Genomic DNA, 26,618 nt, shown 5'->3' on the forward strand with positions numbered 1-26,618 from the left:
GGGTATATGTGGAGTTATTCAGCACTGGCTAGACCTGTAATGCCTAAAGCAATAATTAGCCCTAAGCAGGGTCCCTTACAGAACTTGTTTTGCTGTTTGTGACTTAAATTGAGGCATTTCTTCCTGAGGTCAGGGTTTATTATACTGGGCAGATTTAAAAGTTGATCCAGGTGAGCTCTATGAAATATTCAGGAGATGAAGTTATGTGAAACACCAACTTAAGCACTTATCAAAAACTCATGTTTGCCTGGGTGACGTTTTATTTTGCTCTGCTTTGTTTTGTTTCACAGGGGTGTTGCTAGAAAACTTTCCAATCTGCAAAGAGCTGTTGATTCCTCCAGGGACACAAAACTACATGGTGCGGATGCGATTGTACGACATCAATAAACGGCTGCTCAATCTGACCATACGGATTGTGTGTCGTGCTGAAGGCTCTCTAAAAATACTCATTTCAGCTCCATATTGGTTAATCAACAAAACAGGCAGGTTCTGTTCTAATCATGAAGTGGGAAATGAGGATTTCCTGTAGTATTTTGATTTTCTTTCTAGCCAAATAAAGCTTTTCAATGCTACTTAAGAGGAGTAAAGGTTGTAAGAATTTATATTTTTAATAGTGCCAGCAGCTACTGTTTGATGCATGTTACAGCAGATAACTTAATTGAGTTGAAATATTACAGATTTACAAACATGAGCTGTTGTACCTCCCAATAAGTCAATATAGATTAAAATTTGTGGTTTTCAAAGACTGAAATGCCTTGTGAAGGCAATGGTGTGAATTGCAGTGAGTCTGTGTGAACATCCACTGATACTTCCAGGTCTGCACACACCAGTCTCATGACCTGCAGTCAGGAACAGCTGTTTTAAGAAGATTAGATGAAGAACTAGAAGGAGAATTCATGCACAGTAATGGCTAAAATACTACAACAAAAATATCTTAATTTGAAATTTTTACCGTTCTCATTTTGACTTGTACAAAGGTGATGTGTAGTTTAATGCTCTTTTCTTCTGTGTTTACTTAAAGGATTGCCCCTTATCTTCAGACAAGATAATGCAAAAACAGATGCAGCTGGTCAGTTTGAAGAGCATGAGCTTGCTAGAAGCCTCAGTCCACTTCTGTTCTGTTATGCTGATAAAGAACAGCCAAACTTGTGAGTAAGAAGGACAATCAGGAGGAACTTTACAAAGATGAAAGTATTAAGGTGACCTGTGAAATGATGAAGTTTTTTAATACTGTGTTGAACATATTGAATTCTTAGACATTTCCTACTGAAAGCTCCTTGGTTGGCCAATTCTGTTGTGTCTCAGTTTAACCCAAATTTTAATTTTTTATTTCTATTTTCAAAAAGACATACAAATGCTATCATGATTAATCAGTCTGGAAATTGCCAAGCTTTTTACAGGACATGGCCATGGAGTCCTTACCAGTGTGTTGAAAGGGCTCATGGCAGAAATGCAGAATGAGTCACTCAGTAAGAGGTTTACCATGGCTTCAAATGCTTCTATATCCAGACACAAATGTTCTTTTTCTATCTGGGCATGTATTTGATCATCAGCATTGTGTTGCTACCTGATCCTTCATTTAAATTACTAAATCTTTGTGTTTTCTTCTTACCCTTAGTTGCACGATGCGGGTTGGAAGAGGAATCCATCCTGAGGGAATGCCTGGCTGGTGCCAGGGTTTCTCCCTGGATGGTGGTAGTGGTGTCAGAGCCCTGAAGGTGATCCAGCACGGAAACCGGCCAGGCCTCATCTATAACATTGGTAGGTGGTGATGGGAGCACTGGAAAACCCTGTGGAACTCTTGGTGAGATACAGTGTCAGTGACACCAGAAACAGAAGAGTTGTGGCAGAGAAACAGATCTTCTTAAATGCTTTGGAGGCTCCAGAGAAAACTACTAAAGAAAAGATAGTGTTCTAAGAATTTTTATCTTTGTTTTGAATTTTACTAGAAATTAAAAATTAGTTTTCAGTTATTTTTTAATTTTGCATTTCATCACTGACTGTTAAAAACTACACAGTCAAACTATTCTGCTTCTATGTTTTTAGTCCCCCTGTATGTTAATTCCAAGTATATTCTAAATCCCATGACATTACTGTGATTATTTTGAGTGTCTTTGTACTGTAGCTGTTCAGCCATGTGGGTTTTACTCAGTGGTGCATAGGTTGATGTGCAGAAGTGCAGCTTCTGGATTCCTTGTGCTCCTGGTGTACATGAGGTGCAAGCAGGTTTTAGTTCTGAATTAAATGAGAATCTGGAAGTTACTGCACAGTGATTGTGGAGGAGTTTTTCATACGTTTAAAAATGAAATAATTGCTTCCATTGATATACCTGTGACTGGGAATTGTTTTGGGGTTTGTTATCTTCAGTATCTAAGTTGTGCTTGAGAAATAGAGGGTAGCAAATGGCATAAGGTTACATTTACTGGTTAAAATAGTGTTCCAGTGCAAGGCAGTGGTGTGGCACAAAGACTTCATCTCAGGAACCCAAGAACTAACTTGTGTTCTCTAAAATATATTGTGGCAGCTGTCTTTTTCTTTTGTAAATAACAGCTATATTTTCACCTTGTTTTTATTACTAGGTATTGATGTTAAAAAAGGCAGAGGCCGTTACATTGACACCTGCATGGTCACCTTTGCTCCCCGGTACCTGTTAGACAATAAATCAAGCTACAAACTGGCCTTTGTTCAGCGGGAATTTGCCAGAGGTCGGGTAAGAAACTTCCTGGTGGTGACTCCTTAGTGCAGCACTGTACTGAGTCACAGCATCTGCTCACCAAGAAGAGCAGACTTTGTTCTTGGAAGTATTTTTGGCTGGTTATGAGGATCTTCCTCATTATTCCAATAGCAGCATCCCCCTGACAGAAGAGTGGCTGTGTTTGTATTCTAGAGATGTATAGGTTAATAGTGGATTTTTCAGTGCTGGGATTATTTAGCTATTATTTACCAATTTCTATTCCTAGGGAACATCCAATCCTGATGGCTACATCTCCACCCTCCCTGGTTCCAGTGTCGTGTTCCACTGGCCACGGAATGATTATGATCAGCTGTTGTGTGTGAGGCTGATGGATGTCCCGAACTGCATTTGGTCTGGGGGCTTTGAGGTCAACAAGAACAATTCGTTCCACATTAATATGAGGTAGCTGTGACCAATAAATCTTCTGCAGCTGCTGTGTTTTGATAGAAGCAGCTGTTTAATGCTGCAGATAATGCAGATCAGAAATTTTACTTGTTTTGCACTGTGTTCTTGTTCAGGGACACCCTGGGAAAATGTTATTTCTTAAGAGTAGAAATTACCCTCCAAGGAGCCACGTATCGCATTGCGTTCAGCGACACCGACCAGTTACCACCACCTTTCCGCATTGACAATTTTTCCAAGGTAAAAGAACCAAACCCCATATTTTTTCCTTTACTTTTTTAAGTAAGAAAAGTAGTTCTTCTGTATTTGTTAGAAGTTTTGAGCTAACTTATGCCGTGAAATAAAATGCAAGTCTGTGTATTTGTCCGTAATAACTGTAATTTTCTGAAGTTCTGGTAAAAATTGGTAGTACACAGCTACGTCATCTTTTTCAAATGATAGTGGTAACGTGGCTTTCATGAGTGCTTTAGAAGTCTTACAAGGAAGAGAACTGTTGTAAGTGAGGGGGATGATATTTAATCTGTCCTAGTCTCATCATTTAGATGAGCAGGGTTTGAGGTGCTCCATGGGCCTGCAGACGTTTTGAACCACAAATAACAGATAAAAGCAAAGATGATGTTTCTCATCCCTTTAAGACTCTCTGCTTGAGACTTGAATGGAAGAATATGCATATGGAAATTATTGGGGGGTGGAAAAAAAGAAGTGAACTGAACACATTTCAGTTATCAGCTCCTGGTAAATGAGCAAGTGATAGCAAAAAGTCTGTCTGATGAGCAATTCCTGTATGAACAAACTCCTCCTTGCTGACTGTTCCAGGTGCCAGTTGTGTTTAAGCAGCATGGGGTGGTGGAGCCCAGGCTGTCCACTGATGTGAAGCCCATGACCTCTCTGGATTACGCGTGGGATGAGCCCGTCCTGCCTCCCTTCATCACGCTGACAGTGAAAGGAGCAGGCTCCTCAGAGGTTGTCTGCTGCATGAATGACTTCCAAGACAGCAAACAGCTTTACTACGAAAATTTCATCTATATTGCTGCTACATATACTTTCTCAGGGTAATTCTTTATATCTTTGATGGAAATATTTCTAGCGTTCACATTAAGCTTTAATTAAGTAATATCAAATTATTATTGTTCTTTTAATGGTTACCATTCAAAAGTTTTTCACATGAAGTTAAACTTTCGTCTGTCTTGTAGCTAGCAGAAGAAATGCCAAATTCAGAAGTTGTCTGTCTATCAGTAATTTGTTTATTTTACCTCATTTGTACATGGTACCTTTGCTTTAGAGGTGCAGCTTGACACTGTTTATTCTGTCACAGTGGAAAGGATTTAGCATCTGGCATCTGCTGTGACCCCACTTTGTGGTCTCAGAAGAGTCAGGATGTTTGGGGTCCCCATCTGGGGAATTAATGTCTTCTGGTGTATAAAGGACTCTTTTCCACAAGTCACAGCTATTCACAACATGCCTGTGAGGTTTAAGCTTGCACTGGTTTATATGCTACTGAAGACAGCTCTGGGAGGTTGATAAAGGGTTTTGTTACTTTCCTCATGATGAGGTAGAAAAGCATCTTTTAATTCATCTATTTTGCCTGTGAAGTTCCTAGTTCCAGTGAGAAATCCAAGCCCCTTTTAAGAAGATAATTCAAGTTACCAGCTTGCCCTGAGAATTCCTAACAAGAGGGGGAAGACCCCCAATATAAATGTTAGTCTGATGGGCTGTATTGGAAGTGTAAACTTCCAGATTGCATTTTGGTACAGATCTGATTCATGCTACAAGAGAAGTTGCTACTCTGAACAAACATGATGTTGTTTTCATGATGTTCCAGGTTACAGGAGCCAGGTGTAAGACCAGTTACATCAAACAAGGATGCTGCAAATGCAGAGCTTGTCCTTGATGTATCTCCAAAGACTCAAAGAGTTTTGCTGAAAAAGAAGGTACCAGGACACATTTGACTATTTTTTTTTTTATAATACTTTTGCTATGTGCTGAAGTAAAATGAAATGCTGAGAGTAGGACAGCATTGAAAAAAAGTTCTGACTTCTAAAGGGTAGAAAAAGACTCCAAAGTGATAGGTTATTTTGAATTATGGTGGTGTTTCTGTATAAGACTTTTGTAGGGGTAAAGGTGACAGAAAAAGGAATCAGAATCAAGTAGCAAGGAAGGTTGTAAATGCCTCCAAGACAACAGAATATGGTAGTTGTGTGTTGGATATTCTCATGAAATTGCAAGGTAGGACATGCTTCCTTTTCAGGAGCATTGGAAACCAAGTCATCTGTTTCTGGAGCTCTTAAGAAATAAAAACGGTGTTTAAATAATGCTGAGATTAACAAACAGCTTTTAAATGCAGCTCTGCATCTGGCTGCTGTTGTGTATTCATTGAATATCAGAGTTCAAGCAGAAGCCTTTATCCAAACTAGTTCCTAATTCACGGCTCTGGAATTAAATATATGCAAATCATTCCAAGAATTATAATTCAAAGCCTCTAATAGCAAAACAGAACTAAAATATTTGCTCTGTACTGTATTTAAATGTTGAATTTTTCTGTAACAGGAACCAGGAAAGCGATCCCAGCTCTGGAGGATGACAGACTCAGGAATGCTTTGCCATGAAGGTTCTTCAGTTCCTCACAACCCTCACAAACCTTCTCCTCGCTCCGAGGACTCCAGTATGATTTTAGATATCGCAGGCCTGGCAGCTGTCACAGATAACAGGTACTGAAATAAAACTCCTCAGGAACCTAATGGGGGTTTCCAGCAATGTCTTTGAAAACATACTTAATATGATATTCTCTGAATATGGAAAGACATTGTTCTGAAGGCATGTGGAAGAGCTGGGTTTTATCTGTTTTTATAAAACATCTCATCATCATCTGTGTGACTTGGAAATACTTGTGAAAGCATGGCTGACGCCTTTTCAGCAGGTGACTGTTGACAGAGCACTTCAGAAGAGAGATTAGGAAAATGACCTGGGGCAAAATAAATGCTCAGCATTAACACAAGTGCAGAGTAAAAGTTCTGAGGTGCATCTCTGAGCGCTGGGGCTTCCCCTGCAGGTACGAGCCGCTGATGCTGAGAAGGCCAGATCGGCGGCGCAGCACCACCCAGACCTGGAGCTTTCGGGATGGGAAGCTGACCTGTGGTATCCATGGACTTGTTGTCCAAGTCAGTACTGATTATATGTTAAACCTGTTTTGTTTGTTGCTGATGTAGAGGACAGAGACATTTGGGCTTAGTATTGAAGTGAACTAAAAGCTTTGAGGCAAGTTCAGAATACAGAGGAAAGCAAACTTGTGCAAGCAGCTTATGTTTTAAGTTTACATTTGAATGTTAATAATTTTAAATCATTAAAGATCTTGCAGTATTAATTAGAAATTAGAAAAGTATTTTAGTTAGTGCCATAATATTGCATTGTTCATTTTGCAATCAAATTACTGCAGTGTTGTAAGTTACTATTTGAAGCAACCAAAAAAGCTCTGTATTGCTGTCTTTAGATTTTGACTCAGTAAGGATTTACATTCTTATCTACAGGTCCAGATTTCGTCTTTTAAAAAGCTTCCTATGATCTTGGAAAACTTTATAGGAAAAATTTTCCAATGTCCCTTGATGGTGTGATAGCTTCAGTTTTAAATGTGTAGTGGGAATGCTTAATTCCCACTTAATTATGGATTACCCACCTAATTATCAATTACTTAATTATCAATCTTGACTGTTTCTTTTATCTGCCAACTGATTAAACATGAGTTAGCAGAAACTTCAGTAATATCAAGTAAAATGCTGCTGGACTGCTCTTCTTTCAGTTCTGAAGAATAAGGAGAGGAAAGTAAAATACAATTTTAAATTAATATATGTAAATAGTTATCTGAAGTATTTACTTATCACTTAATTACTTAATTTTCTTTCCCTACTCTTTTTTCTTTCTCCAGGCAAAGGGAGGACTGCAGGGTCTTCATGATGGAGCTGAAGTTGTTCTAGGTCCTGATAACTCACTTGAACTTTTAGGGCCAGTTCCACCTGAACAGCAGTTCACAAACCAAAAGATGAGGCCTGGCTCAGGAGTACTGGCTGTGAGAGTCATGCCAGATGGGCCAACTAGGGTTCTGCAGGTGACAGAATCTAGTTCCATTCTTTGCTTACACTGGAAATCCTCTTTTTCTGTATTACATCTTTAAATCCTTGTGAAAAGCTGCCTTTATAACGACATGAAGGGGATGGGAATATCATAAACCAGAAGTAGTTACTACAGAAGTTTTCTTTGTCCTTAATTTTTTAAAAAGATAATTTGCTAAGGTAGGCCAATGTAACTGTTAATTATATATGTGAAAGGGATCATTGTAGTAATTTATTTGTTTTCAGATAACTGATTTGAACCAGCGTAGAAATGATCGTTCATTCAGTGAAGGAGAAGAACTTCCAGTTACGGAACAAGATCTGCGCAAGTTCAAAAATCCAGATACAGAACGGGAATTAGAAGTAAGATATGACAACTATTACTTTTCCTTTTTATTTTAATTTTAATTGTCCTTTCTAGATTTCAGGAGGGGGATGATGGTCAGTAACCTCTCCTGATGATGACCTTGTGTTATGAACTTTAGATTTTCCTGTTACAACTTGTCATTCTTAGAATTTGGCTGTGCCATAATATGCCTTAACCCTCTTGATTCTAAGACTAATTGTCAATGAGCTGCTCAGTCTCTCTGAAGATGATCCTAAAATAAAAAACTTCTTTGCAGAAATATTATTTGATATCACAGGTTTTTTCAGTGTTGGTTTGTTAGTGGTGGGTTTTTTCTCCTGTTCTCAGGTGCTGGTGAAACTGGAAGGTGGAATAGGATTGTCTTTGGTCAACAAAGTCCCTGAAGAGCTCGTGTTTGCAAGCCTCACCAGAATTCATGTCCACTACACTCAGCTCTCGACCAGTCAGGTGCTAGAGCTCAGTGTGCATGATATACAGGTATTTGCCATTTTGAAACAAATTCATTTATTCATCTTTAGTGTTTCGAGTCATAATAGGTTACAAAAATGTTTAGAGCTGGGACTGAGATTTTAATTCCTAAGTATCACTGGAGTTTCAGTTCTGTTTTCTGTCAATTTTGTAGGTGGACAACCAACTTATTGGCACCACACGGCCTTTTATGCTCTTTCTGACACCCAGGATGAGTGAGAACGAGCCCTTGGACCTTGGGCCTGCTGTGCAAGTCAATGCCATGAAATTTCCCAGTAAAAATGCACTGACTGATATATACAAGGTAAATCACAGTGTTTTGTTTGTGTAACTAATAATAGGTATTACTTTGCTTAAATGACCTTTCCTGTTCTTAATTTTTACTGAAATTTGTCTGAATTCAGTGGTTTGTGAAATACACTTTGTTGAATCAATTCTGAAGCTTAAAGGACACAGTGTCCACCTTCTCATGTTTGAAAATGTGACAAACCAGTCCAGACCCCTATTTGTCCGTGTCTGTGACCTTACTTTTCAAGGCAGTAATTCTCTCCTGAGAACCATAACACAGTGAACCAGAATATTGATATTTTGCTGTTCAGGAGTTGAGTACAAGGTTATAAATCCTCTCTGATAAGCTGTTATCTTGCTGCATAAACCCAGTTCTGTGCACTGCAGCCGTTTGGAAACGTTGGTTGTAAATTTATCCACTGGCTGTGGTATGTACTGTGAGGGCAAAACTGAGTTGGTTGTCAAGACTTACTTTCTCACTTGGAATCTTCACACAAGTATTTTGACTCTGTTTTGAAAAGCAGCTGATTTTAGAGTTGGAAATGCACCTAAGTTTTTAAAGTGTAAGGATTAGGTAATAAAGCACAATGTCTTCCAGAAAATTGAAATAATCATCAATAGTTGTAGATAACTTGAAGTGAAGAAAGCTACCAAAGACATTTTGAAGGTGAGAGTCTTGCTACAAATCCATGAAAGTGAAAATATTCCATTGAAATAGAGCATGTTGTCCTTTTTAACAGCTTATATAGATTATATTTCTGGTGTTAATGATGTAAACTGAGACTTTTTTTATCTCTGTAGCATCTGATGATCACTGCCCGAAAGTTCACAGTTCAAATTGAGGAGAAACTACTTCTGAAGCTATTGAGTTTCTTTGGCTACAACCAGTCGGAATCAGGTGTGGTATAAAATTGCACAGCCCAGTTTTACAATGTACAGGAGTGTTATGATCTCTGCATATAAAATAAGTAGAAAACACCAGCACACTCTTGGCTGTGTGGAACCTCCCACTCTTGAAGAGAGGTGGAAATGCCTCAGTGGCCCCTGTGAAGCTGTTGATGGGTGTTGGTGCCTGCTGCAGAGCTCAGGTGATGGCCCACATACAGCCTGTCTCTGGAAAAAGTTCATTATTCATTTTCAGTTCCTGTATCTGTATTCATCTGAACTGGGTTAAAAGAAATTGTGTTATTAATTTAGCAAAGCCGCTTTGTTTAGTGATTTGTTTAGTTTGTTTATTTAACTGAGGGCTGGAAGTGGGATCTGTGTTAATTTGTTCCTTGGGCAGTTCCTCTTGCTTCACTGCAAGAAAATTTTGTCTGACCTTTGTGTTGGCATCCATACCCCTGGTTTTAATTGTAATGTAAGTTTTCTTTCATTCACTGAGGCAAGACAGACCTTTTCAATCTTCTGATCTCATAGATGCTATTCTAATCCTCCTATTTTAATGTTTATCTGTGCTTTGGAAACTTTCTGAAATGTTTGTTTTGGAGTGGCAATTGAAAAAGTCACTTCTATTATGCAGTAGCCTGTGTACTGTTACATAATAACTGTCACAGGAAAAGAACTATTTTTGGCATGATTCCAAATGGGGCCAAGCCTACAAATGGTGCTCCAGAGTTCTGTCTTGCTAATCCACAGTATCCTCTGAATTGTCTCTGGAAAAATAACAGGATTGCATTTCACAGAGGACTTACAAACTTAGATCTCCTGTGATGAGGAAGAAGTAAAAATTTTGCATTTTGCTCTAAGCCTTTTAACTAATCTCCCCTTTGTTCTGGCTTACCTTGCTCCTTTTGTTCTTTTTTTCCTTGCTTACTATATGTTATTTGTAGTTTATCTGCTGATGTCATCCTAGATTCAGACAAAAATAATTTTCTCATTTAGAATTGGCATGTTTTATTGTTCATAAGTCTGAGTCCATAAGACTTGGTCACTTTTTGTCTTTTGCCCTCCTTCCTCACAGCACCCAGGTGTTCTTACAAATAACATGAGCCTGATAATGTCGACCAAATTTGAGTCACCATTCATGTAAATTGATTTATTGGATGTCTTCCATGTAGGCATGTTGTGTATTATGTAGTGAATATTTGAAAGCTTGCTTTGTACATTATATTCCTAGTTAAGTGTGTAAGGAATTACAGAGAAAGTAGAGAGAGGAAAACAGACTGCAGGAGCACCACTGCACAGTAGGAACATTGCATAGTCATGTGTTATCTCCTTGTTTCTGTGTGCTGATAAAGAGAAAATAGGAGTGAGATTAAAAGCTCAAATAACAGGTTTTAGAGATGCAGAGAGATCTGAAAAAAATTCTTGAGCCTCAAAGAGAGGTCAACCTCGTGTCACAAGGCATGAGTAATTTTGCTGGCTACACCAGCAGTCACACATACTTCTTATTTGTGCAGAGGATTGTTAACTCTTAACAGAGTGTGCATTCCTAACCCCATATTTATTTATCTTTAATTGGTTCTAATTCCTGTGTTTTGTCTGGATGCAGAAGTCGAAAAGTATGATGAAAATCTCCATGAGAAGGTTGTTGAACAAGCAGGGGCACAAAAACGATACTACTTTGAAAATCTGAAAATCAGTATGCCTCAAATCAAGTTGAGTGTCTTCACTTCCAACAAGCTCCCTTTGGATCTCAAGGTACACAATGCATTCCCAGAGCGGGCTTCCAGTGAAGAGGAAGAAAAGGGAACAGATGCTTTAACTTGATAAGTCTTAGATTCCATTTACTCCTGTACTATCCAAGTTAAAAATAATAGAAGTTCCAGCAACTTCTGACGTTTGATTAGCATAATTTCCAGTCTCTTCTCTAATAGTCCTTCATTTTTGTAATTTCAGTTGAAGCAAAGCCAATTGGGCCTAATGACTCACTGCTTTACAAAGGACCTTAGTTACAATAATGGAAGTGTAAAGAGCTTAAGGGGAATTACTATCATAAAATAAGTTCTTCAATGTGGAGAGCATAAATACAGGACAACTCTGAGTGTTTTTATTAAAAAAAAAATGTTGTTTCATTGGAATTGGAGAATTCGCATGATCACTGTGCAATATAGTTGAAAATTAAAGTGAAACAAGATTGAGTAGGACCTTAAAATAGGTGAGAAGTCTGGTCTTTTTCATATGGTCATTAATCTGGCACAGTTGGTAAGTGAACCAGGGATTCCAGAATACGATCAGAACATAATCTCATCCAGTGTTCCCAAATTGTGTGTTAGGACCTTCCTGGACATTTTTGAAGTGGCAGCAGTCAGTTGCCACTTGAAAAAATGATTAATTTACCATTTCAGTCAGAAATACTTCAGTTCTCTCTGAGCTAATACAACCACCTGCCTCCGAAGTGGGAGAGTTGAAACAAAACCAACCAACCAAACCATAAAAACCCCTCCCTATTGTGCAGTAACTGAACTGCTCTCTTTTCAAAAAACCAAAACTGAGACACCAACTGGGCTTTTTTTGTCCTTGATACTAAGGACACCATGATGAGCAAGCTTCTCAAGAAGTTTAGTGTTGTGTAATGAATGTCTGTCATGGAGTCTTACCAAGATAACCCAGAAGATCCCCAGCCCTACATTCTTGTGTTCTTTTTACTGAATCTTTGTGCCTAGGACACTTCAGTAGCTAGCTGGGATATTCTTTGGCTGTGATATTCCTAACTATAATATTCCTGAAATGTGATATTCCTTACCACTAAATAATAGCAGCAGTGTCCTGAATGTGTAGTTGCACTTCAGCTTCAACGTGAAAACCCTTGTAATTCCATTAGCTGAAATGCAGACTGAGGAAGCAGAGCTAGTGGGGAGGGCCTTTAAGAACCCAGCACTGTGCACTGCTCTGTTTGGATTCCCTACCACCCTTGGTATAGGATTGCACATGGATCCATCTTGGCAGCCTCCAGCAGCCTTCCCAAGAGAAAACTTGGCATATACATTTATCCCCATAATGTTAACAGTCCCTGCATATTCTGTATATTGACTTTTACAGAAAGAGTTCAATTCAGTTCTGTAGCACAGGAGAGTTCAGGGCAGGAGGGAGAGAATTATCACAGTAGAGCCTTTGTGGAAGTTTTTCTAACTACCTCTAATGTTTCTGGCTTGGACATGGCTGTCTGGTAATTTGGTGTAGACAGATTATTTTCATTAGGTACCAGTATTAACAAAGTTGCCTTATATAATACCTGATAGTTAAACAGGAAATTACTTCCTACCCAAGTGAATAATGAGGACTACTCTGGTTGGTCATCCATTTACTGAAAAAATAAATAGATCTTTTCTTACTTGCAAACTTAACTCAGACCTGTAACTTGCCTTAATTGCCTGCAGATGGCACAAAATCTCGTGTTCCTTATACCAGGCAGCTTTGGTGATTAATGTATAATGATAAAACATCAGTTTGAAGCTTCTTGCCTTCTTGGTGAATGGGCAGATGCCATTATCAAGACCTGAAGAAGAAGGGGCCTCATTCTGTCTGAAAAAATTAGTTTCCTTATAATTTTTTTTCCAAAATGAATTTATTTATGTGTGTTTATATTTAATGTATAGCTTGTCCACCTTAAATGAGTTTTTTTACGTATAAATTGTACAAAGTACAGATGGCCTATGAGCTAATTACAGTCTTAGTTTTCTTCCTTGAAAAATAATGGGAAAAGCTAGTTTAAAGAATTTCTTTAGACCACATAATGTTAAGAAATGAGCCTCAGTCTTACAGGAAATTATGTATGTTATTCCAGTTCATCCTGACACTTAATCCCTTCACAGAAGTTCATCAGGGTGGAAGATAGACAGTTTTGTCAAGGAAATTCATTTAGGGTTGGAGTTAATTGAACATCAGCACAATATAGCAAAGTTACATGTGGAATCTTAGACACATTTTGGTTTGAAATATTTATATCAAGTGTGGGAAACAGATTGCATTGGAAATTTAGTGACTCTTGAGTTACTAAAGAAATGAAGTGCTAAAAAGTTACCAATGCTTAGAATTAAAAGACTTGTGGGTGACTGTTCTCTGTATGAGTGTCCACACTGCAGGGTAGAGAACTCCAGCAGCTTCAGAGAATTTTGGTTTGTTTCCCATTTAAAGGATGCTGTGAATGAGAAGCGGAGAGAACAATTACAATGGCAATATCTTTTATTTACTCAGGCCTTGAAAAGCACACTGGGGTTCCCTCTGATCCGATTTGAAGATGCTGTGATTAATCTGGATCCTTTCACTCGGGTCCATCCATATGAAACTCAGGAGTTCATCATTAATGACATTCTGAAACACTTCCAGGAGGTCAGTGTGATAGAGATTATGTTGTGGCAAAGGTTGAACTTCTCTTGGTTGAGGAGGATGTGGGAATTCCTTCCTGGCTATTAAGTGTTAGTGCTGTGTTGCTTCTTGGGTATATGGAGAAGTAGTATCCCAGAAGAATTCTAAGAATACACTGCATTTTAAGATGAAAATGTTGTTAATTTTACTAGTATTTCTATATTGATTCCTCTAGTAAACCTACCTGGGTTGGCATAAGTTTCTGTTGTGGGTGGGATGTTGTTTTGGTTTTTTTTCCATCAACCTTGGTGGTGTTAATGTGGTCCATGAGAAATACTTCATCATTCTTCCTCTTGATTTTACAGGAGCTGCTGAGTCAGGCAGCGAGGATTCTAGGTTCTGTGGATTTCCTAGGCAACCCTATGGGTCTACTGAATGATGTTTCAGAAGGTGTTACTGGACTTATAAAGTATGGCAATGTGGGTGGTCTCATCAGAAATGTCACTCATGGAGTATCAAACTCTGCTGCAAAGGTAAAAATTGTGATATTAAAGTTTGCTATAATAATAAGCAAAAAACAGGCAAGAAGTCAAATAGAACTATTGACCATGCTAAAAATTGCTTTATGTCCTGTTTGTATAGCAAAAATGGTGTTTGAAGTGTAATTTTGTTTTTCTTAAATGCTTTCTGTACATCCCAGGGATGCCAGAAACTGGAATCAGTGGACCACTCAAAGCCCTGTTATTGCTGTACAGATACTTGCAAGTTGAATCAACAGTTGACCATTTAGAGAAATAATTTTCTCCTACATGCAAATGAACAAAGCTGTGTTAAATTATGTATATAATCTACATTGAGAGAAGGAGCACTAGAGAAAGGTGGAGTATTTAAGGAGTTATTTAGTATAACAGGAGTTGCTAGCTGTTATTTTTAAGAAGTGATTAAGCTGATGTGAATAGCAATTATTATGCTAACACTTGAGGTTTGGGGGGGTTTTGTGCCACACAGCATAAGGAATTTCTAGATTGCATTGTATTTATCTGTAGTTTAATTCCAAAGTCTCTACATGGTGAACATGCTCTTGACTTTTATGATAACAGCTGAGAGAATTCAATTACATCAGTGAAAATAACTGTATTTAGTGCCCAAGAGAGGGATGATCTGAAGCAGGAGTCAGAAATAGGAAGCAGTTTGGATCATGGTAGGTGCTGTACTTGACACTTAGCAAACATGTTCTTGAAATGTTTTATTACATACATGGTGTGTTGGCATGAACCCCTTCATGGGTACAACTGCAGTAATGGTGTTCTGACACAAGGACATGTTGGTAAGTTTGGTTTTTTGAAAATTCTTTGATTTCTCTTATTATCATTTTCCTAATGGGTAACTTTGTACCTGTGTATTGTCATGGTTCATCCTTTAACAACCTTTCCCACTTATTTGTATACAAGGAAATCTGCTTTTTCCCCTCCTTAGTGAAAAGAGGTGATTCAGAAGATGTGAAATGCAGAGTCTGTATAATAACAGAGAGCTCAAGACTAACATTATCAAACCTAGCCCATCACTAAGTGCAGAGCTGGGTCTGACTCAGAGAGCAGAGCCACGAGGAAAGATAACATGCACATTCTCTGTCAAAATTATTTTGTTTGCAGAATTAGCCTATTTTGCACAATTCCAAGAAATTCAAACAAAATATTATATTGATATTCCTGCCATAATCTCCTAGCAGGTGGTGCTGTAATTCTCAGCACTGCAAATATGAGCAGTCTGGTAGAGGACTTGCTGAGCTGTGGAAGGCAGCTGTATCTGTCTGCAGAGGAGTACTTTTGTCCATGCTTTGTCCTCGTGGTTGTAGTCTCTGGTGACCCATCCACTCCACCCAATAGAGTATGTTTCTTTAGAGTTTCCTTTCTATAAAGTGTTGTTTCCTCATCACAGTCACATCTGCAGCAACAGTCTCATAAATCTTCCTTTAAAAGGCACGAGCCTTCCTCTGTTTCCCACAAGGGCAAGGTCATTCTTTGAACTTTGGAGTCATTTGTAACCAAGGGGTTTGTGAAGGAAGATTTTCAAAGGCAGAAGGGCAGTTGAATACTGAACTCCTTTCAAAATTCAACAGGAGCTGAGTGCCTGCTTCCCATTTATACCTTTGAAAATCACCCCATGTACTATTTATTTGTCTTCCCAGGTATTTTTTTTCTTTCTCCTTGGTATATCAGAAATGTCTCTGTGATGCAAGTCTCACACAGTTCCCTTTACAAAGCTTTTTATATGGTTTATGTATTTGTCCTTTTGGAACAGGGAGAGAAATCCATAATTTAAGAAGGCTTAGTAGTACATTTTGGAGCTCCTTGATGTACCTCCTTCCAAAGGTTGAATCGTAATTCTGCTGCATAGAAGACAATGGTAAAAAATACTCAGATAGTCAGGTTGAATTCTTCCTTATGTGTTGCACTACTTTTAGGCATTTAAATCTGCTTGAAAACTAAGCCAGGAATGTCCATATGATAAAAAAATCAGCATTTCAAGTACAGTTTGGGATGTGTTATGTTCATGGTACAACATAGAAATTTGTGTTTTACTTTCTGTTTTACCTTGTGTGTGCTTTATGAATGTGTCTAGGATATGTAAAGTACTAAAGTATGTAAAGAAAATTATGAGGAGAGAAAAAACAATTTGAGTTAGTCAAGAGAAACAGAACTGAAACAATAGGTCATTTTCATCTTGCTGCTGGTGCTCCAGGAAGGTATTTTTAAGTGTATTTTCACTGCATAATTTTTCACCTGATTCAGCTGTGCCACAGAGGGCTCTTGTCTTTGCAGCTTATTCTGTGGATCTGGTACCTAAAGCAGCCAAAACTAGAGGAGCCTGTGTCCTGCACAGGCACTGAGGGCTGGGAAAAATCTCCATTTTGGTTGTTTGACTACCTGACTTACGAAGTGTGTAAAATAAAAACCTATCCGAGATTTTAAGATGAGTTAGCTATTAAGGTGTGAGTACATAGATAGATAAATAAAGAGTAATGCTATAATCATGGCTTTAAAAGTAACACTGCTGAACTGAATCGAGAAGTAAGCTATTGGAGTTGTATCTGGTTTTGTCATTTTATTGCTTTTCTATTTTATAGTTGTGCTGATTATCCCTGTAATGGCTTTTCCATGCATTTCAGAGCACACAGTGGGTAATGCCTTCTTTCAAGTGGAGAGCTGCAGTGTATTTAAATTGGCACAAAACCTTAGGTTAAATAAAGTTCACTACAGACAGTTTTGTAGTTTTTATCCCTTGGAGATTCCAAGTTCTGTATTTTAAAAAGTTCTTTGATCCTAAATATAGACACCAGAGGGAATTTCATTCCCTCTGAATGGAGCCTTCTATAGTTGCCATATGCGTAGAAATGTCTCACATTCTTGGCATCCACACTTTTTTTATTTCCCCCGTTAGGCATGATAGAACTAAATCCTAAATTGTTCCTGTTTCTTCAGATGTGTTTCAATTAGAAATGAATATTGATCACTGAATTAGCAGCTGAACAAAACTGTTCTGTAGCTTGTGTTCTCCAAATGGAAAAGTAAGTGTGGTTGTATCTATTACTGGCAAATAAGTGTTGTGCTGATAATGAAATTCCTGGTGGTAAAGGATTGAAAAGATTCACAACTTGTCAATATTGTATTTAATGTGTCTGATTTCTTTCTACCTCTACCATGAATTCTTATCTTTTAGGAATTATGAGCACATAGCAGTGTAGTTGTTATGACTCTGAGGTTGTGATATAAGATGGAAATAATTGGTGTGTACCTCCCTTCCTCTTGAGAAAAAGAATTCAATGAACTTCATGAAAGAGCTTAATTTTCATATTGAACTTTGAAGTTTCCAGTTTAATTAGGCTTCTTAAGGAGAAGTAAACCATCAGTCACAGCTGCATTCCCGTTAGGTTTTTGGGAAGCACGCAGGGTTCTGGGAGACAGACACCTCAGATGCCAAAACTTCCCTAGAGGGGAGTTGCAGCAAATTGCATTTGAGTGTTGGTTTTCTTTTATGGCTGATGAACCTTTCTGCCCTGGACTTTCACTCCATCTATTTATTTCAGCCGAGTTCAGACTGATGGCAGACGTGCTGAGGTGCTTAATGGAGATAGGAAAAGAGGTGAAGTGTTAGAACCAGGTAAGAAAACTTTAAGATTAGTAAGGATGCTGCAGGTGAGTGCTTGGCATGGAGGCATTTGTAGAACAGGAGCATGAAAGCAACACAAAGGGAAAAATGGGAGTTTTAACCCTTCTTACAAGAGAAATCAAAGCAGAATCTCAATTGGCTGGCAGTGACAGGAAGATAAAGATAACTGAATGGAAAATAAAGAGGAAGTAATAAAGGGATTATTTAAAAACAAATCTTGAACAAGTGTTTGACTTGCATGAATGTTAACTTTAACAAAGTTGGCAGTAAATACAGAAAGAAGTGGCTGTAGCAGAGCACAGAAGAAAGATACGGTTTGAGCAGGCTCCACCCAAAACAGAAAGGTTTCTAAAACAATGAAAGCTGATGGTTCCTTTTTGTTTAAAGTTTCTTAGTTCACTTAACCAACCACTCCTTTTTTGATACTATTCAGAAGCAAGAACAACTGCCATTCTCCCATCTTTGGAGCAACTGCAGTTCAGCTCTAGCAACATTAGCTCAAAATGCCAAGGAAGTAAGTGAAAGTAAAATCCTACCTTGGTGTCAGGGAACTTCTAACAAAAGCTTTTGTATATGAAGCCTGAGAAAGAAATACATGGTGGTATTTTCCTCAGAAGAGTCTAAAACAGAATCATCAAGTGATGCTGTAGAAAGGTCATGGTGGTGTTTGGGTTCTGAGTTTGCTGAGTGTCCTACCACTCTATATGTTCCTGATGTTTGTGTGATTCCTGGCTCTTTTCCTTAATTCCTAAGAGCAGAATGTGTGTGGTTGCTGTCAGTCTCACTGGATAAAGGTGAAGAAGGCTGGAATAAATGTCACCTTTTTGGGCAACCTTACAGATTGGAATTTGGGTTTTCCTTCCGGAAAGCTGGTGGTCATCCCTTACAAATGGCAGTTGAGGTATTGAAGTAGTGGGATTTAGCAGCATTTACCATAATTTTTTCTATTTCAAAAGTGATTTATACAGTTTGGGTCACATGTAGCTTTTTCTGTGTTTTCTTCAGTGTAATTTTTATCTTTCCCAGTGTAGTGCAGAGGCTTCTGCAGCCTGTCCTGGTGGCACTGCAGATCATCATCTGCAGTTTAACTTGCATTTCATCCACAGACAAGCAGCTCATGCAGGTTCACATGAGTAGTGAGAATCTGTATCAAAATGTGCAGATGGTGAGGTGGAAAGCAATTGAAATTCCCAGGCAGAAATGTTGAGTACTGGAGGAACACTACAGATGAGGCCATTTCCCCATTTCCTGCCAGTTTGAAAAAACAGCAAGTTTTATGACCAATTAGTGGCAATCAAAAGCCATGGAGAGTGTCAGTTTTAATGTGTAGAACATCTGGAATCTGTAATTAGTATCTTTGAAAGAGGTTTTGGGATAAAGAATCATCTTTGAGCAGTTGAAGTAGTATTTTTTTCTTCCTGGTTTTCATTTGTACCATGGGATAAAATGTGTGTGGTCAGCATCTAGGTTAAAAGTTTTCTTCTCAATTTGGTTTAAATTCAGCCTTTCTTTTACAAAGCTTCTTGCACAAAGTGAACACACTTTAATCCAGTGTATTTTTACGTGGAGAAACGGGTGTGGGTAAGTTGAACAGAAATGGTGGTATATTCTGTGGGAAGAACTGATTTAATGTGGACTTAATGTCCTAAATGTACCCATTCAAAAGCAAACTGACACATTGGTGGCAGTTTCGAATGAGCCTTACCCAGGAGAAATTGCTCAGCTGACAGGGAGAGTTCTGTAACGATGCAGCAACTGCACACATGGAGATGCACAGCTGGATAGAGAAATGTACAGGTGACCATTTGACAATTGAAAAAAAGAGAGATTAGAGAGCTTTAAGTTTTACACCCACTCTAGAGCTTCATTTTGAAGGGGTTTACCAGCTGATTTTCATGTAAAATAAAATGCACTGTTCCTGTTTTGCTGACTCACTGGAGAATTCAGTGAGCAAAGGAGAATTTAAAATGAGGTATGCAAAGAGTTGCCAAGTCATAATCTGTGACACTAGAAATAAGCATTTATCAAAGATTAAATGGAATTTAGTTTTAACCTGCATTTTTTGAGTGGTTACATGTCAGGCAGACAGGCACATCTATCCCATATATCACCATTAGCATCTGAACGAGAAAAAATGGTGTGTAAGTTTGAAATTCATCATTTCAGTCTTGATAAATGGCTGACTTCACCTCCCAACTGCTTATTTAAAGTTGTAGAGTTGAGAAGAAAATGTTAAATAGTACAGACTTAAACTTGAAGTTCCTTAGCTGTGTATCCTTGAGGAGTAAAAATAGTGTTTCTATGTCCAGGGCAGAAGGCCAAGCTGTACCAGGAGATCCAAACAGCTCAGAGCTGTTCACTATTCTCCCACACAAAATGGCAAGTCCAGTTAATGTCTCTTCATGGGCTTTCCTTCAAAATATCTAGTAGAATATGGAAAGCCTGTTAGTTTTTAAACAGGAGATTCTCTCAGATCCCAGCTGTGATCACAGGTGGTCATGGCAGAAAAAGAAATTGTCTGGAAAGAGCCTAAGTGGTGCAGTTAGTGCAGATGGAAATGCTTTTGGAAATCAAAATCAAGGAAGCTGGTAAAGATGATGTTAAAACCAAACTTAATGTGGCCTCTCTGAATACTTTGTTGTTACCTATTAACTTAAGGTACTGAATTTCTTCAGGCTTTTTCTCTGTTTTTCAGTATATTGAGGGGTTTAAGGAAGGGGGTGAAGGAGGGCAAATAATTCCATTCCCAAAAATAAACAAACATGAAGACCTTGGGGCTCGGTAAGAGTTAAGGCTGGGGGGAGGGGAATTATCTGTTAAGAGTATTAGTTGTTTAATAAAGCACAGTTGTCCTCCAGATGAACCCGCCAGTGACTCCGCAATTGGGGTCATTCCAAGTTCATGCTGTGGACTTTTGACTGCCTTGTGTGTCTGTGAAAACAGCCGGCGGTTCCTGCAGGGATCACTCATTCAGGCCTGTAACACAAAACTATTGCCAGCGGGCACCTGCTGCTGCGGCTTCCCAGGAGGTCCCGGGGGGAAGCGGCGCAGCCCCGGGGGCACGGCGGGCCGGGAGCAGCGGGGCTCCCCCGGGATACCCGGCTAATCTGCCGGCCCACCACGGCTTCCCGCGGCCGCCAGCAGCCCTTGTCAGGATGCATTAGGAAACTCGCTTAACGATGGGATGTGAGCTAATTAAAGCGCCTTTACTTTGGGCATATGACATAAATAGGGGTGGGGAATGCTGTAGGGAATCTCAAGGAACACGTTTGTTCAGTGGGAAAAGCTGTCGGCTCCTCGTGGTTGTCAGTAATTTGGAGAGGGTCAAAGTTTATGTTGCTCTGAAAACGAGAAGCTGATTATCGCTTTTTGCTGATTTAGTATTTTCTAAATGAAGAGTGTGTCGGTGCTGTTCAGAGTGCCAGGACTCTCTGCACAGCTTGGCTGGGTTATAAATGCCTTGGGGGCTCAGCCTGAACTGTCCATTCTCCTTAGGACTGGATGGAAGAATTGACTTTGTCTGTCTTGATGTGTAAAGGAAAATGTAAAAGTCTAGAGCATATAAATGTACCTGAATTCACGATCTTGCCTGCTAAAATGCCCCAAGTAATTCTTAAGAGACTGACCGAAGACATGGCAAAAGTATTTTGGGGAACAGCTTCAGACCAGTAGGCCTTTGAAACCTGACAAACACCTGTTAAGTTTTCAAATACAACCATTTCACTTTTTAATCCCATTTTATTATAACACACCATTGACCACAGGGATAGGAAGGTAGGAAGCTGTGTTTGTTGTCTATGCCTACTGATGGCCAGTAAAATTAAATATATGCTGCTTCCACTCTATAACAATGTGTGTACTGATGAGCAAAGAAGCTGCTCTAAAAGTTATTTTTATGGTAAGTCACAGAAATATATTACATATCAACCCTAAGACATTGCAGTAAAAACAGGGAAACTTCAGCTGCAGAATTTACTGGACAAATTTATCTGTCCCACTGCACCCACTCCTTGTGTATATCCAAGAATCCAGCAGAGCTTTTTGATTTTTGCACTTTCCAAAGAATAGCAGCAAGATTTAAGGATGACCTTTTTTAACCACAAATTCTAGCAGCATATGTCTCCTTAGCCTGGAACATGTACACTGTGAGGATTTTTTGCCTCCGTAGGCAAATGCTTAATTTGTAACTGTTGTAATTTACTGACAGACATCAGCATAAAAATTGGCTTCCTCTAAAATACCTTTGACAGGTTGTAGAGCTGTAGGAAATAATGGTGGTTTTTAATGATATTGCTACAACACAAATGACCATGAAGGATTGAACTCCTCTCTAAATGAGTTCTGCAAAGCAAAGATGTGAACCAAATAAGGTCTGTGATTTCTGGTTCAAACAACAGTTCATTGTGAGGTTTGCACAGAAGTTTTATTTAATTTCATCACTTTCTCTCTTAACATTCCATCTTGGAATGTTCTGGTTTGCTCAGTCAATAATATTTGTAGATGTACCATTCTCTGATGCTAGAATTACAATGGAATGTTTGGACTCGGGTCATAATTGTGTATTTATCCTTTTGGGATGTCCTTAGAGAACCAGGCAGTGCCAAGAGCTTAAAAAGACTTAAAAAGATTACTTAAACCTTATTTCCATGCTGTGTGCTTCATGCATCTGGCTTAGAGGGAACAAGCAGTCCAAAGTCCAGTTTTCATTTGCTTTGAATTCTTTTTGTGCCCCATAAGCCTTCATTGTTTGGCACCGGCTTTGGTTCACAAACACTGTATATGGGTGTTTTTGTTTTTCTTCTATTGCTTAAATCAGCAAGGGATATGTAGTCAGTGGTAAAAGGTTTTTGTGGTAAAACTTCCTTAATTACTGTGCCTTTAAAAAGGAAAACAAAAGGCCAAATAACCCAAAACATGAATAGATCAGTTTCTTGTACAGATAATATTTCATCTGCTTTTGCAGATCTTGCTGAATAGTTAGTATTGATTGTTGCCTCTGTGTAAATGTAAAACAAAAAAAAATGATGAATCATTGATTTACTTGAGTCTACAGAGGAGGAAGCTGAGCCAAGCATGCCCTGGGCTTGCAGAATTGCAATAACATCTTCAGTGATTGTGAAGAGTGGTTAGCATGCTTGTCCAAAGACAGTGTGCACAGTAGCGTAATGTGCTGGGATTTGGAGGAAAATGTCCTATTTCACCCTCCTCAGGAGGATGAGTTTATCTTACAGCAGGCTGAAGTGTAGTGGGGGATGTTTTCTGCATGCAGTATGTTATCAGTCAGTAGCTTCATATCATACATGAGCTGGTGTGGGGCAGAAACCAGGGATCCAGGTGTCTTTAGAGTGTAGACCTGGAAGAAAATATCAATGTCCCTCTGTAGAAGGAAAATGCAGGAAGAACCATCTGCTTTGGGGACAGAAAGGGTGAGAGGAGGCAGAGGGTGTCTTGTGAATGAAGGTGAACGAATGCTCAGCTGCCTGGGGCTTTTAGGAGGGGTTCTCCTTCTGTCCAGGCAAAATGGAAAAGGCAAAGCATTAAACAATACGTGCCGATGATAAGTTGAAATATTTTAAGTACCTGAAATGACAGAGCTTTTAATCAGTAGTCTGGAAGGCTCCTGTTCCCCTCTGTTTGGAGAAGTCAAGTTGACAAGTAAAATACTCACTTCTATGTGTGCCTTGTGCAGCCTGGCTTCATCCAAAACACTGGGGGCCTTTTGGTCTGGAAGCAGCTAAATTCCCTTAGCTGAAACTAATGTATTGGTTTGCAGTTCTGTTTCAAGGCAAAGGATGTCTGAAATGGGAAAAATGCAGAGATAAAAGACCAAGTGACTAATTTCTTTTTTTCATCATCAAGTAGACAAAGAGCTCATTATGAAAATTAGGGTAGAGAAGAAGGAACTGGTTTTTACAAGTCCCTTGATTAGTTTCATGTTTGTTCCACAGACTGTTGTGTTTAGTTATGTTGGCATTTACATGGTCTTGAGTAGGCTTTGAAGTTATCAGGTCACACCTTATTAACAAAAGCTGAGGAAGACAAGGGTGGGTCACACTTTTGGTGTCACCTTTGTTTATCTGGAGCCTATTTGCTGTGTGACCGGGTTAACAGCTCAGTAAGGCACCATCTCTGCTCTTTCACAAGTCTTGAAACCTCAACCTCAGCAGCTGATATTGCACTCCACAAAGGAGGCATCTAAAAGCAGGACACATGGAGGGGAAAAGGCAGGTCTGCTTTTGTGCTTCAGCTTGTTCAAATCCCGCTTCAGAGTTTAAGCTGGACTTAAAATGTTTAAATTACTAATACTTGCTTAGTTTTCTGATCCTTAGGTAGTGCCTGAGGAACTTGTTCTCAATACAGTGATTACAACCTAGACAGACTGGGCAGGAGGTGTTGTGCAGGTGTTCGGTTAGTTGGGGTTTTTTATGTTGGAAATCTTTAATTTCCTTATTGTATAGGTAGATACAATCCTATTAGGTGAAACAGACTTAAGAAATCATTCCATAGTATTTCTGAGGTACACAGAAAAGTTAAAAAGAAGTGTCAAGTTGTGATCCCCAGCAGGTATTTCAGGTGGTATTACCTATAGTGGCTGATAAGGATGGATCTAGGTGTGGTTCACATCAGGAATGATGGTAACTCTGACAGCACAGTCTGAATCTTTATTCAAATATGATTCTAAACCTCACACAGAAAGGGTGAGTTGCCCCATTGCCCCGCAGCCTTTCCCATCACTTGCTAATGCCTGTGGAACCTCCCCTTGATTTATCTTCCCTGGCATTTCACCTCTAATTGGCAAACAGCACTGCGGAGCAGGAAGGGGTTGGTCCCAGCTGGAAGTGGCTCAGGAGGGACCCACTCACTGTGCTCACTGAAGAAACCCCTTGGTTTGGGTACAAATGGTGCAGATGGTGACAAAAGTTTGGCTTCAGTCTTTATTAAATGAGGCCAGGAAACAAGATGTCCCAGGGGAGGGGGTAGGAGGTGCTTCAAAAAGTAATTCAACACAAAGTTCATGTTTTGTAACTAATGTGTGCTGAGTTCAGATTTTGTCACCTGAATCAGGGCAAAATGGAAACATTTCGTGGAACCTTTGGTACATCAAAATCCTTAAATTGTTTCGCTTACAGCTGTAATTCAGTGCTATTTTCTAAATAACACAAACAAAAATGTCCCTGTTTAACTTTGGGTTTACAGATGACTTTTAAACTATGTGCATGGGATTTTTTTTTCTTTTTTCCTCCTTACTAAGAAAAACACATTGCATTAAAATTCTATCTACACGCAAACAGGATTGCTATTGAAAATTTGGTGTCAGACTGTGTCATGGAGGAAGGGGTATTTGAGAAAAGACTGGATTGTATTTGCAGGAAGAGCTGGGGTATTGAAGCTGGAAAGTGTGGATGCAGGGGCGGGGAAAGCTGTAAAGAGAGATTACCAATACTCATCAATAAGTTGGTTTATTCCTTCTGGCTGATTGTCCAATTATGCACATTTAACTTCCAAAATGTGTTCTTGAAAAATAATTTTCAGGTCTTGAGAGATTCTGTAATGAGGTTTAAATTTTGAGGACCTGTTGAACCTTTCAGTTTTTATAGCAACTATTCTAATCCTCATAAGCAAAGTATTTTTCCAGGAAAAAATCAAACTTAAATGCGATTCATAGATAGCTTCAGATCAGTTTGTATTTCTAGGCTAATTTTTTTTAAAAATAACATCTACATTAAGTTCACAACAAGGTCAGAAGCAACTCAGTCCATGATCACTATGCTCTGTTTAGTCTCCATATGATCAAGTCACAAGAAAGGTCATGGGATTTCATTTTCATCCCTGTTGTTAAAATCAACTTGTTTAGATAATTGGAGCCACTGGACTGGTTTGTCTTTAAGCCGAAAAGGAGTGCTTCAAACCCGGACATTGTGTCATTAGTGAAAAAGAAACACAACATTGGAAGAAACGGCAGAAAATGGAGAAGAACTTCATCGTAGCACTGGGTCCACAAATGAACTGTTTGTCTGGTTTTTTTAATCTTCCGTGTTTCAGGGTTTCACAGCAGGTTTCAGTTGTCCTCCAGTGCACACCTGAGCCACAGAGGGGTTTTACTGTATCTGCTGGGGTGCAGAGGAGATGGTCCATGAGACATAGGCTGGTCCTTACACAGTGGAGTCCTTGTCCTGGAAGAGCTGTGGTCATGCAGGACACCAGGGACTTTAGCACCCCGAGTGTCTTTGACATTCCTGTGGCACTCAGTGCATTCCCAGCCCCAGTCAAAGCTGCAGCAAAGCCTTAAATGATCTTTCCTTCCTCAAGGGTGGAGAGGATGAAGTTTGTTCATTTCTTGAAAAGAGATAGGACTGCTGATAGTAGTTGAGTGGTACAGGAGGTGTCCAACTACACATCATCAAAAACCAGATAGTTTTTGGAGAGTATTCCAGGAAATTCCTTCTAGGAGCCCTTTTCTTTCATAATACCCTGAATACAAAGCAAGGTTTCAGGTTTTCTGTCTCCTTTTCTTGCCTCCCTCCTTCCACCAAGCTTCTGGTTTCTATCTGATTACATCAGACTAAAGGTCAGCAGATCACAATAGATCATTTTTATTTGGTGCTTTTTCATTGACTCGCACACAGCAATGGTCAGAGTTCTCAGAACAAATCCTGTTTGGACATAATGTTCCCTTTTATCCATGAGCATGTCTCTAGTCCTCCCCCCCCAAATTTTCAAGGTAAGTGTAAGGAGTGAAATTACTCCGCACACACACTCAGGGTTCCCCCGAACTTTGGTTTGGTACCTGTGGACAGTTGCTGGAGGTTATGATTTTTTTTTTTTTTTTCTTTCT

The 26,618-nt window shown here is 39.2% G+C and overlaps 1 protein-coding gene across 3 annotated transcripts in view; it reads left to right on the plus strand.

Moving 5' to 3' along the window:
- VPS13D (vacuolar protein sorting 13 homolog D) overlaps positions 1-26,618 on the plus strand; it is a 95,931-nt gene that overhangs the window by 44,404 nt on the left and 24,909 nt on the right. For all 3 annotated transcript variants that reach the window (XM_014257260.2, XM_014257258.2, XM_088066601.1), the window contains 18 exons: positions 291-482; positions 1,022-1,148; positions 1,619-1,761; positions 2,580-2,710; positions 2,961-3,136; positions 3,253-3,376; positions 3,953-4,188; positions 4,959-5,067; positions 5,684-5,844; positions 6,186-6,294; positions 7,056-7,235; positions 7,486-7,602; positions 7,934-8,083; positions 8,229-8,378; positions 9,164-9,260; positions 10,857-11,005; positions 13,502-13,636; positions 13,978-14,145. In XM_014257260.2, the coding sequence (XP_014112735.2) occupies positions 291-482; positions 1,022-1,148; positions 1,619-1,761; positions 2,580-2,710; positions 2,961-3,136; positions 3,253-3,376; positions 3,953-4,188; positions 4,959-5,067; positions 5,684-5,844; positions 6,186-6,294; positions 7,056-7,235; positions 7,486-7,602; positions 7,934-8,083; positions 8,229-8,378; positions 9,164-9,260; positions 10,857-11,005; positions 13,502-13,636; positions 13,978-14,145 (2,654 nt within the window). The remainder of the gene's footprint in view (positions 1-290; positions 483-1,021; positions 1,149-1,618; positions 1,762-2,579; positions 2,711-2,960; positions 3,137-3,252; positions 3,377-3,952; positions 4,189-4,958; positions 5,068-5,683; positions 5,845-6,185; positions 6,295-7,055; positions 7,236-7,485; positions 7,603-7,933; positions 8,084-8,228; positions 8,379-9,163; positions 9,261-10,856; positions 11,006-13,501; positions 13,637-13,977; positions 14,146-26,618) is intronic.

This window comes from Pseudopodoces humilis, chromosome 24, assembly GCF_049639895.1.
Source record: "Pseudopodoces humilis isolate 2021_Gansu_Grassland_sample_001 chromosome 24, ASM4963989v1, whole genome shotgun sequence".
NCBI classification, from domain to species: Eukaryota; Metazoa; Chordata; class Aves; order Passeriformes; family Paridae; genus Pseudopodoces; species Pseudopodoces humilis.